At 43.0% G+C, this 12,500-nt stretch overlaps 2 protein-coding genes and 1 long non-coding RNA gene across 3 annotated transcripts in view; 2 read left to right on the top strand and 1 right to left on the bottom strand.

Annotated features, from left to right (window-relative positions):
* Positions 1-944, top strand: part of LOC129114814 (C-1-tetrahydrofolate synthase, cytoplasmic-like) — a 3,463-nt gene extending 2,519 nt beyond the window's left edge. The window contains exons 6-7 of the mRNA XM_054626724.1: positions 378-514; positions 722-944. Coding sequence (XP_054482699.1) covers positions 378-514; positions 722-944 — 360 coding nt within the window. The remainder of the gene's footprint in view (positions 1-377; positions 515-721) is intronic.
* On the top strand, positions 942-3,933 carry LOC129114817 (uncharacterized). Its single transcript, XR_008532710.1, has 5 exons — positions 942-1,048; positions 1,133-1,244; positions 2,809-2,936; positions 3,062-3,136; positions 3,698-3,933. It is a non-coding gene; the product is annotated as an uncharacterized LOC129114817 (long non-coding RNA).
* An 8,310-nt stretch (positions 3,934-12,243) lies between these two features.
* Positions 12,244-12,500, bottom strand: part of LOC129114820 (zinc finger and BTB domain-containing protein 25-like) — a 5,814-nt gene continuing 5,557 nt past the window's right edge. Inside the window, 2 exon segments of the mRNA XM_054626726.1 lie at positions 12,244-12,471; positions 12,473-12,500. The exon segment at positions 12,473-12,500 is cut by the window's right edge and continues 106 nt beyond it. Of these exon segments, the coding sequence (XP_054482701.1) occupies positions 12,255-12,471; positions 12,473-12,500 (245 nt within the window). The 3' untranslated portion in view covers positions 12,244-12,254.

Raw genomic sequence — 12,500 nt, 5'->3', positions numbered from 1 at the left:
GCTCCACCCCTTAACCTCCACCCATTAACCTCCACCCGTTAAGCTCCACCCGTTAACCTCCACCCCTTAAGCTCCACCCGTTAACCTCCACCCGTTAACCTCCACCCCTTAAGCTCCACCCATTAACATCCACCCCTTAACCTCCATCCGTTAACATCCACCCGTTAACCTCCACCTGTTAACCTCCACCCGTTCACATCCACCTGATAATCTCCATCCGTTAACCTCCATCCATTAACATCCACCTGATAACATCCACCCGTTAACCTCCACCCGTTAACATCCACCCGTTAACCTCCACCCGTTAACCTCCACCCCTTAACCTCCACCCGTTAACCTCCGCCCCTTAACCTCCACCCGTCCCCTGTGGTCCTCAGGTCCTGAAGAACATCCTGTCCATCAATGAGAACTCGTCCGTTCACGGTCTGATCGTCCAGCTTCCTCTGGACTCTGTGAACTCCATCGACACCGAACTCATCACCAACGCTGTCTCTCCAGAGAAGGACGTGGACGGGTGAGTCTCCACAGGAAGTCACAGACAGGAAGTCACAGACAGGAAGTCACCACAGGAAGTCACAGACAGGAAGTGTCACAGACAGGAAGTCACAGACAGGAAGTCACCACAGGAAGTCACACAGACAGGAAGTGTCACAGACAGGAAGTCACATACAGGAAGTGTATATATATGTGTGTATAACTTCCTGTATGTGCCCGTGTCCAGTCTGAGCTGCATCAATGCGGGGAAGTTGTCTCGAGCGACCTCACGCACTGCTTCATCCCCTGCACCCCCAACGGCTGCATGGAGCTCATCAGACAGACGGGTCAGTCCATTTAACAAACACACCTTATGGACTCAAACACATCTCAGGGACCAATCAGAGCCTGACTCCTGTGACTTCCTGTTCCTGTGCAGGCGTGTCAGTGGCGGGGAAACACGGTGGTGATTGGTCGCAGTAAGATCGTCGGAGCCCCGATGCACGACCTGCTGCTGTGGAACCACGCCACCGTGACCACCTGTCACTCAAAGACCCCTGACCTCCCCCAACAGGTGACTCACCTGGATACTGAGAACCAGGACCATGATATCCTTGTTTCCTGTGTGTGAGATGATGTGTTTCCTGTCTGGCTGCAGGTGGGCCGGGCCGATATCCTTGTGGTGGGGCGGGGGGAGCCGAGATGGTGAGAGGGGGAGTGGCTTAAAGACGGAGCTGTGGTCATCGACTGTGGAATCAACCACATAGCAGGTACTCACAGGTACTCACTGGTACTCACTGGTACTATATCTGGTACTGCATCTGGTACTATATCTGGTACTGGTTATTGGTACTATCTGGTACTGCATCTGGTACTATATCTGGTACTATATCTGGTACTGCATCTGGTACTATATCTGGTACTGCATCTGGTACTATATCTGGTACTGCATCTGGTATATATCTGGTACTATATCTGGTCTGGTACTGGTACATCTGGTACTATATCTGGTACTGCATCTGGTATCTGGTACTATATCTGGTACTATATCTGGTACTGCATCTGGTACTATATCTGGTACTGCATCTGGTACTATATCTGGTACTATATCTGGTACTGGTACTTCTGGTACTTTCTGGTACTTTATCTGGTACTTTATCTGGTACTATATCTGGTACTATATCTGGTACTGCATCTGGTACTATATCTGGTACTTTATCTGGTACTGCATCTGGTACTTTATCTGGTACTTTATCTGGTACTATATCTGGTACTATATCTGGTACTGCATCTGGTACTTTATCTGGTACTATATCTGGTACTATATCTGGTACTGCATCTGGTACTATATCTGGTACTTCATCTGGTACTATATCTGGTACTATATCTGGTACTGCATCTGGTACTTTATCTGGTACTATATCTGGTACTATATCTGGTACTGCATCTGGTACTATATCTGGTACTATATCTGGTACTTCATCTGGTACTATATCTGGTACTATATCTGGTACTGCATCTGGTACTATATCTGGTACTGCATCTGGTACTTTATCTGGTACTATATCTGGTACTATATCTGGTACTGCATCTGGTACTTTATCTGGTACTGCATCTGGTACTATATCTGGTACTTTATCTGGTACTGCATCTGGTACTATATCTCTGGTACTATATCTGGTACTTATCTGGTACTGCATCTGGTATATATCTGGTACTGCATCTGGTACTATATCTGGTACTATATCTGGTACTGCATCTGGTACTTTATCTGGTACTATATCTGGTACTATATCTGGTACTATATCTGGTACTGCATCTGGTACTATATCTGGTACTGCATCTGGTACTATATCTGGTACTGTATCTGGTACTGCATCTGGTACTATATCTGGTACTGCATCTGGTACTATATCTGGTACTATATCTGGTACTGCATCTGGTACTATATCTGGTACTGCATCTGGTACTATATCTGGTACTATATCTGGTACTGCATCTGGTACTTTATCTGGTACTATATCTGGTACTATATCTGGTACTGCATCTGGTACTTTATCTGGTACTTTATCTGGTACTGCATCTGGTACTATATCTGGTACTATATCTGGTACTGCATCTGGTACTATATCTGGTACTGCATCTGGTACTATATCTGGTACTTCATACTCGTCATTCTAAATCTGGTTTCGAAGCGTACACTGCAGTTTCCCTGTGTAGCCTGCATTTTATTTTGAAAGGACACTGATGATGTCATTCTAAAGGGACTCCAGAGGAGTTTTGGCAGGTTTCTCTTTGTGTGACCTTTGACCTCTGAGTCGTCCTTACCAACAGATAAGACGAAGGTTAGCGGTAAACGGGTCGTCGGGGACGTCCACTATGCCTCGGCCAATCACAGAGCAGGATTCATCACACCTGTTCCAGGGGGGGTGGGGCCTATGACAGTGGCCATGCTCATGGAGGTAATTAGTTAAGTTCTCTGTTTTAGTTTAATATGCATGAAGTTTTCCCTTTAATTCAGATTGTCAATATGATCATGTATGTATTAATACCAACACACACGTTTCTCACGGCGGTTTGGTTTCAGAACACGGTGCAGAGCGCTCAGCGGTTCCTTCTAAAGAACCAGCCGAGGAGGTGAAACTAAAGAAAAACTCTAAAGGTGAAACTTTATGTGACAGAAAATAAAGAATTCTTTAAAATGAAATCTATTTTTATAAATAGTTTATTCCTTTTCTTACTTAATTTAGTCAAAAACAAACAAATTTTGGTAACACAAACAGGTAGACAGGTGTGAACAGGCAGACAAGTGAGAACAGGTAGACAGTTGAGAACAGGTGAGAACAGGTAGACATGTGAGAACAGGTAGACATGTGAGTACAGGTAGACAGGTGAGGTGAGTACAGGTAGACAGGTGAGTACAGGTGAGGTACAGGTGAGAACAGGTAGACAGGTGAGTACAAGTAGACAGGTGAGTACAGGTAGACAGGTGAGAACAGGTAGACAGGTGAGTACAGGTAGACAGGTGAGTACAGGTAGACAGGTGAATAGTAGACAGGTGTGAACAGGTAGACAGGTGAGTACAGGTAGACAGGTGAGTACAGGTGTGAACAGGTAGACAGGTGAGTACAGGTAGACAGGTGAGTACAGGTGTGAACAGGTAGACAGGTGAGTACAGGTAGACAGGTGCTCAGATCTCATTGGTTTCATGTTATCTCTTCAGGTGTCCACCTGTCAGTCTGAGGTCAAGGTTACAACATGTCCCTCTGCAGGATGAACAGGCTCTGTTGTCATGGAAACAGCTGCAGAGATGTCCCAGCTGTTTCCTGCTGGAGTCAACAGGAAGTGATCAATTATGTGATCAATGTTTTGATTATTGATTCCATCAGTGTTATTATGTTTAATGGATCATAAATGTGATTTGAAGTGTTAATAATAAATATTAATCATTTATATTGATATACTATATTTAGCTTCAATCAGTTTTCTGTCTTCAGTCCTGACGATCAATAAAGTTTGTGCTTGAAATTATTGAATAATAATTATGATAATAATCATGATAAAAAATAACAATAATTAAAACGTTTGACTCTTTCATTATGTTTCAGATTATCTCTGTTTTTATAAATGATCACATCATTGATTTAGATTAATCAATACAAATCTACTGCTGATCTGTTTTAAATGTGTCTCTTTGTAACAATGTGTTCTATAAATAAAGTTCATCATATTTGAAGTCTGGTCGTCTCGCCGGCCGTTTGATTGACAGCTGTGTGATGTCATCACAGCTTCAGTCGTTAATCAAGTTGATTGATGAGTGACTGTTTCTTTAATTGATTCCTGAATAAGGAGAGATGGAGGAATCTGAACGTTCTCATTTATTTCTTTAATAACTTCATGTTTCACTTCTAAATGATTAATATCATCAATAAATATATATTATGATATAATCAATAAATATGATAAATAATAATTTGTTATCTGTTCATGTTTAAACACCTTCAATATAAATATATTCATATCAATATTATTAAATATATATTTCTACCTTTCTGTTCTGTGTGCAGAAATAAAAGATCAATAAAGGTTTAATGTGTTTTGTTTTTAGTTTAATGTTTTTTTAAATATTTTTTAACTATTAAAACTAAAAGGTGTGTTATGTGAGGAAAATATTGATCATGTTTTCATTAAAACACATCACTGAAGATTAAACACAATCATTAAATCACAAGAGATTAAATGAGAAAACACACATTACCACAAATTACATCATGAATATTCATTTATGTAAATGACTTAATACATTAAAAATAAGTGAGTTAATCTTCATCAGCTACGAGTCATAAATTATTCATAAACCATTTTATTTTACATGACCCCTCTCTGAGTCATTGATTCCATCTGATCAACAATCAATCACTTTGACCTCTGACCCTGTTTGTCGTTGACCAATGAGGAGCCGAATGAGGAGCCGGCATGTCCTCTTACATAGAAACAGAGCTTTCCGTAGGTTAGAGAGCAGAATGGAGGGGGGTCAAACAAACACAGGACTTTAACCAAGGAGATCGCTGGTCACTTCCTGTGTGACCAGCGTTGGTGGTCATGTGACCCAGCGTTGGTGTTGTTGGTCATGTGACTCACGTTTGCAGTCAAGTCAACGTAAAGCAGCTCTTCTCCTGAACCTCACTTCTTGTGAAGACAGAAGTTTATTTTGAACAGACACTATGATGTAACAAACGTACATTGAACAGCAACACATAATGAGTTTGTTCGGGAGCTTTTGACTGTGTCACACAGTCTTCCTCAGCAGGAAGTTTCCTACGTTGTCATGGAGACGTAGATAAAAACAAATCCTCAAAGTGCTCAGATGTAAACCTCCACAAGAACTGAGTCCCCTCCTGGTGCTGGTGGTATGACCTCATATGATGATGTCATATCGATGATGTCATATCGATGATGTCATATGATGATGTCATATGATGATGTGAGAGTTAAAAGACAGATCCTGATCAAAGATAACTCTGAGGTTCTTAACGGTAGTGCTGGATGCTAGAGCAATGCCATCTAGAGAAACTATATCATTAGATAATTGATTTCTAATAGAATAACTTCAGTTTGTCGGAGTTTAACATCAAGAAGTTACAGGTCATCCAGGTTTTTATGTCCTTAAGACTGTTGAAGTTTAGAGAACTGATTAGTTTCGTCTGGCTTAATCGATAGATATAACTGGGTATCATCTGCATAACAATGAACGTTTATTGAGTGTTTTCTGATAATATTCCCTAAAGGAAGCATATATAAGGTGAATAAAACTGGTCCAAGAACAGACCCTTGTGGAACTCCGTGACTGATTTTGGTTTTCATCGAGGTTTCATTGTTTACATATACAAACTGAGATCGGTCTGATAAATACGACTTAAACCAGCTGAGTGCGGTTCCTTTAATGCCTATTAGATGCTCCAATCTCTGTAATAAGATTTGATGGTCTAACAACACAAGTACAGAGACGAGTCCTCTGTCTGAAGAAGGTCAGCAGGTTGTGTTCGAATGGATTGAACTCTCTAAAGTGTTTTTATGATCTACCTCTTTGAACTCCGTCCTCAGATCAAATCCTATGAAGTTCCTTCTTCTGGTTCCTCGTCTTAGGCATGGTCTCTGCAGCCCGGCGGTCCCAGGTGGACTCGGTCTGCGTCGCTCAGCTGATCTCTGCTCAGCTGTTCTCTGCTCAGCTGATCCACAGCAGCGTTCATTGCGGCTCGGACCAAAGAGCGAGCGGTCCGAACCAGCTGCCGCTCGCTGGGGTCAGAGCCGAGGAAGAGGAGGAGGTGGAGGTTCTGGGGCCCCTCCTCCTCCTCCTCGCTTTCATCCTCCTGAGGGACCTCGTCTGGGGGAACCAGCTCAATCCGGATGGAGGGTCCGTTAGAGGCTAGCTGAAGGGGCTGTGAGGTGGATCCATCCGTCTCCTCACATTGAAGCTCATCGAGGGCGACTTCACAGAAGACCTCCGTTAAACCTTCAACAGGAACCTTGTTTGTATCTGAGGGTCCCTGAACCACCTCAGTCTGGATCGGTTCAGGACCACCAGAGTCCCTCAAATCCTCCTCTGGGACGCTGACTTGAGTTGCATCCGTTGGTTCCTCGGGACTCATCTCAGCCGCCACCGTCACCTCTCTGTGGGGTTTGGTAGGTTGGTCTACCAGAGCTCCAGATGAACATGGAGCCTCCTCGCTCTTCTTCACGTCCTCCTCGCTCTTCTTCACATCCTCCTCGCTGTTCTTCACGTCCTCCTCGCTCTTCTTCACATCCTCCTCGCTGTTCTTCACGTCCTCCTCGCTCTTCTTCACGTCCTCCTCGCTCTTCTTCATGTCCTCCTCGCTCTTCTTCACGTCCTCCTCGCTCTTCTTCACGTCCTCCTCGCTGTTCTTCACGTCCTCCTCGCTCTTCTTCACGTCCTCCTCGCTGTTCTTCACGTCCTCCTCGCTCTTCTTCACGTCCTCCTTGCTCTTCTTCACGTCCTCCTCGCTGTTCTTCACGTCCTCCCCGCTCTTCTTCACGCCGTCATTCTCCACAACATCTCGTCGACCATCAGAAGAAGTCAGGAACCTTTGAGGATCGGCCACGTCCTCACGTTGACCCTCCTCTTACCTTTAGTGACTTTGTGAGACTCTTCTTCTGCGTGACTTATTAAAATGGTGTCTGCGTCCTGCAGCGCCCCCTCTGGTGGAACAGGATCGTCACTTTGCTGCTTCTCTGAACCTTTGTTGACGATTTTCTTTTGCTTCCTGTTACAAAAACCAGCAGGTGTTAATCTTCTCCACCACCTGTGTCTGTTCACCTTCCTGGTTCTGATGTCGTCGTCCTCCCCTGCAGCGCCACAGCGCCCCCCGGTGGTCTCCACGGTTACTGCCTCTCCATCCGTGTTGGCGGTTTGTGCCGGCTCAGCGCTGTCCTTCTCTGCAGCGGTCCAGTATTTCAGTGAGGATTCGTCTCCGCCGGTGTCCTCCTTCTGGTCTTTGTTGGTCCCAGTCTCAGGTCTGTCCTCCCCCACACTCCTGGTCCTGGTTTTTCCCAGCAGCAGCCGTGGAGGACCCGTCAGCTTCCTCTTTAGAACTCTGTCTGTCCTCTGGATGTCGTCTCCGTCCTGCGTTGCCATGGTGAAGCTGGATGTTCTTAGACTCTCTGGAGGTTTTGATGAACCATCACTGAGATCAAACACCTGAAACCTGCAGGACGAAGACCAGATGAACCTCAAAGATACGATCCAGATAAACTCAGGAAACATTCACTAAACAAGTTGACAGAAATATTCTTTAAGGCTGAATCTGTAAAAACAACGTTAGAGACAGAATCACGGATTATAGATAGGATTGTTTTTACTATGAAACTTCTAAAACCTCGTCAGAACTCCAGAGTCAGACTCTGATCCTCAGAGGAGCTCAGAGATCAGCTGATCGTCACCAAGCGTTTCATAAAGTGAAACATTACCGTCGTCGTTCTCCTTCTGTGTTCTGAAGCGATTAAACTTCATTAACCATGACGTCACCTGACTGATGCTGCAAGCGGATTGGTTTAGAGTTGAGCAGAAAATAAAATATCACCTGAACGAAGATCTGCTTCCTGTTCGGAGATCAGACGTGTTTCTCTGAGAGAGAAGAAGAAACACTGAGCCGCTCGCTCTCTCCTCCGCTGCTGCACCGCCCCAGTCTCCATGGCAACCACACTGATTGGCGTTTTGTTTTACAGAAATTGCTTATTCAATATGGTGATGGGGGGAGGGGGAGGGGGAGGGGGTATGTCCTCAGGGAGAGAAGAACAGGAAATCAGATCTGCTTTTATTTCCCATAATGACATTTTTCTACAAGATTTGATATCAAAGAAACAAATTCTATCTTTAGGAACAACAAGAACATGTGACGCTTTAGAACGGGAAAAAAACACAACAAGGTGGAATACGGAACAATAACAATAATAATAACAATAATAACAATAAACAATAATAATAACAACAATAATGTAACAATAATAATAACAATAATAATGACAATTATGACAATATTAACAATAATAAAGATATTCATAATAGTAATATGTATCATTATTATTGTAATAATTATAAATATAATAAACAATATAATTATTATTATTGCTGATATTATCATAATAATAATACGTATCATACTTGTTATTATCATAATATTAGTCATTATTATTTGTATATTCCTTTTAATACTAATAACCCTATAAAGAGACGAAATACAAACAAGAAAGAGATGTAATCTATTACATATTAATATTAATAAGTATTCAGTACATTAATAATATTACTGTCTGTGTAGAGAAGTGCGTTCATGATGTCACTACTTCTGACGAGTTATTGAATCACAACTAAACATTATGAAACGTTTCCTCATCAAAGACAGAAGTTCTGATTATTATTTATGTCCATAAAGTGTATATATATATATATATATATATATATATATATATATATATAATATATATATATAAATATATCTTATCTCTCATCGTCTCTCCTGGTGACATCATTACAGGTCACATGTTTGATTCCTGCTCCTTCTCATTGATCAGTGATCAGTTATTGATCTGACTCTATGCTCTCTGATGTCATCACGTCATCTATTTTTACAGGTGTGAAGAAGAAGCTCTGCTTTTGTTTCTATAGCGATGGAGGTAAAAATACATCGATGTGTCACTAAGCAACGGCCGACGGACCAATCAGATCGTCCCCCAGGTGAGACAGCGAGGACTACACGTCACCATCATTATTAATATTTATCTATTGATTCAGTCACATGAAGAAAACATTATGAACAGGTTTGTTTGATTAGTTTATAATTATTGATTCTTTTTTTATTAGATCACCTGAACTGATCAAACACAGAAAACCTAACCATTCATTCATTCACTTGTTGTTTTCTTTAACATAAATATAAATGTATATATATGTATATATATATTTATATGTATCCTCAGTTTCCCAGAATGCCTCTGCTCAGCCCTCTGCTGACGCCTGCTGGACAGAAAGAAACCAGAAAAAGTTTCACTTCCTGTTTTTGTCCGACTCAATGGTTCACTTCCTGTTTTCTCTGAGCTCTTTTTGAAGACCGTGAACTCTGGTTGAAAGCTCCAGAAGACGCTTTCAGGCTCAAAGGAAGAAGTTTGAAGGAGTCATGTGGTTTTTATAAACATCAAAGTTCTTCAGGAATAAATTCCCAGAGGGTTCAGAGGTCACATGTTCGATTCCGACCTGTTTGTTTGAACTTAAAGTCAATGGTATAATAAACAATATTATTATAATTTAGTTTTCTTGTTTTACATTGATGTATTCACGATACATGTATTTTCGACTTTATGTTCTCCTCCAGATGTTTTCTGTATTTTGGGGAATGTTTTTTGACCTAATGGAAGAAATGGTATTCTGTTTTATTAGTTTGAGTTTCTTTGGTTTTAATAATTTGAATATTAAACAAATAAGACTTTCTGACAATTGAAATAATTTCCTCAACCGTAAAAACATTGTTAATGCAGATTTATAGTAAAAGTAAAAGGTGATCTGACAAAGTAAGAGACACTGAAACTCCAGAGGTCTTTGAGCATGAAGACAGAACTGGACAGACGGAATATGATGGAGAGTCAGGGACTAGTGGACGGACACAGACGGGCACTCACTCACTCACGGACTGACGGACTCACTCACTCACGGACTGACGGACTCACTCACTGACTCACTCGAACGTTCCTCCGTTCATCAGTTCTCTCATCTGATTGGTGGGAAAAAAACTTTATTGTTTCCATCAATGAAAAACAGACGTTTATTTACAAAACAACACACAACTTCCTGTTTTGATTTATTTTACAGTAAGACCACAACGAACTTTCACCAATCAATAATCAATGACATCTCATCTCCCGATGGATGAACGCTGGTCATGTGACTCCGGCGTTAAAGGACCAGAACCCCGTTTATAAAAAGCTGGTGAACTTCTGTTCTTCAGATTGTCATGAAGCTTGAATTGACTGATGGGAACCACACAAACCACCATGAAACCATGACACCATGGAACCATGCAACCACCATGAAACCATGGAACCATGACACCATGAAACCATGACACCATGGAACCATGCAACCACCATGAAACCATGGAACCATGACACCATGGAACCATGACACCATGAAACCATGACACCATGGAACTACCATGAAACCATGACACCATGAAACCATCACACCATGGAACCATGGAACCACCATGAAACCATGACACCATGGAACCATGCAACCACCATGAAACCATGGAACCATGACACCATGAAACCATGACACCATGGAACTACCATGAAACCATGGAACCATGACACCATGAAACCATGGAACCATGACACCATGAAACCATCACACCATCACACCATGGAACCACCATGAAACCATGACACCATGGAACCATGCAACCACCATGAAACCATGGAACCATGACACCATGAAACCATCACACCATGGAACCACCATGAAACCATGACACCATGGAACCACCATGAAACCATGAACACCATGGAACCATGACACCATGAAACCATCATCACACCATGGAACCACCCATGAAACCATGACACCATGGAACCATGCAACCACCATGAAACCATGGAACCATGACACCATGAAACCATCACACCATGGAACCACCATGAAACCATGACACCATGGAACCATGACACCATGAAACCATCACACCATGGAACTACCATGACACCATGACACCATGAAACCATCACACCATGGAACCATGGAACCACCATGAAACCATGACACCATGACACCATGAAACCATGACACCATGAAACACCATGAACCACCATGAAACCATGAAACCATGAAACCATCACCATGAAACCATGGAACCACCATGAAACCATGACACCATGAAACCATGACACCATGGAACCATGGAACCACCATGAAACCATGACACCATGAAACCATGACACCATGACACCATGAAACCATCAAACCATGAAACCATGACCACCATGAAACCACCATGAAACCATGAAACCATGAAACCATGAAACCATGAAACCATGAAACCATGACACCATGAAACCACCATGACACCATGAAACCATGACACCATGAAACCATGAAACCATGAAACTATGACACCATGAAACCATGACAACATGAAAACATGAAACCATGAAACCATGACACCACCATGAAACCATGAAACCATGACAACCATGAAACCATGGAACCATGGAACCATGACACCATGAAACCATGACACCACCACAGGAAGGCACTGCTGCGTCTTTTCACAATAAAAGTCTTCTGGGTCTAAAGACACGACGACACACTGAACCTTACATTAAAGGAGCATTTGAACTCATCGTCACTGAGGCGTTCACTGTCCGCTGGTGAGTCGGGAAGATCAGGATTCAGAAACAAACATGAATGACGAGAAAATTATCCGCAGGACGTCTTCGTAAAAAAACAGAAAATATTCACAAGAAACCGAAGATTTGTTTTCTTAAAAAAACTCGATTCATCGTTTTTATAAATAGTTGCTGATTAGTTTCCTGTGGATCGACGATTCTCAGTCCTAGAATTGATGAAGTAAAACTTGTCCTCCCTACGATCACGTGACTGACTCCCACACACCTTCCCAGGTACTCCTGCACAGGTACGCCTGCACAGGTACTCCTGCACAGGTACTCCTGCACAGGTACACCTGCAGAGGTACACCTGCACAGGTACCGGATCACTCCACCGGCACGGCGTCTGCGCTCTCCTGGGAGACCTCGGAGTCCAGCGAGTAGCAGGAGCTGCCGTTGTCCTGCGTGTCCCTGTTGACCTCCTCGGAGAGCGCGGCGGCACCGGACGAAGCTCCGCCCCCCGGCTCCGTGGCTCCGCCCTCGCAGAAGTGGGCGGAGGCCTGGAAGAGCTGGCTGCAGAGGCGGTGGTAGCGGTGGTAGCGGGGGCTTGCCGGTGTGCGTGTACATGTGCT

This window comes from Anoplopoma fimbria, unplaced genomic scaffold (assembly GCF_027596085.1).
Source record: "Anoplopoma fimbria isolate UVic2021 breed Golden Eagle Sablefish unplaced genomic scaffold, Afim_UVic_2022 Un_contig_10394_pilon_pilon, whole genome shotgun sequence".
Lineage (NCBI taxonomy): Eukaryota > Metazoa > Chordata > Actinopteri > Perciformes > Anoplopomatidae > Anoplopoma > Anoplopoma fimbria.
The sequence above is the reverse complement of the archived record's forward strand: the minus strand, read 5'-3'. Positions and strand labels throughout refer to the sequence as shown.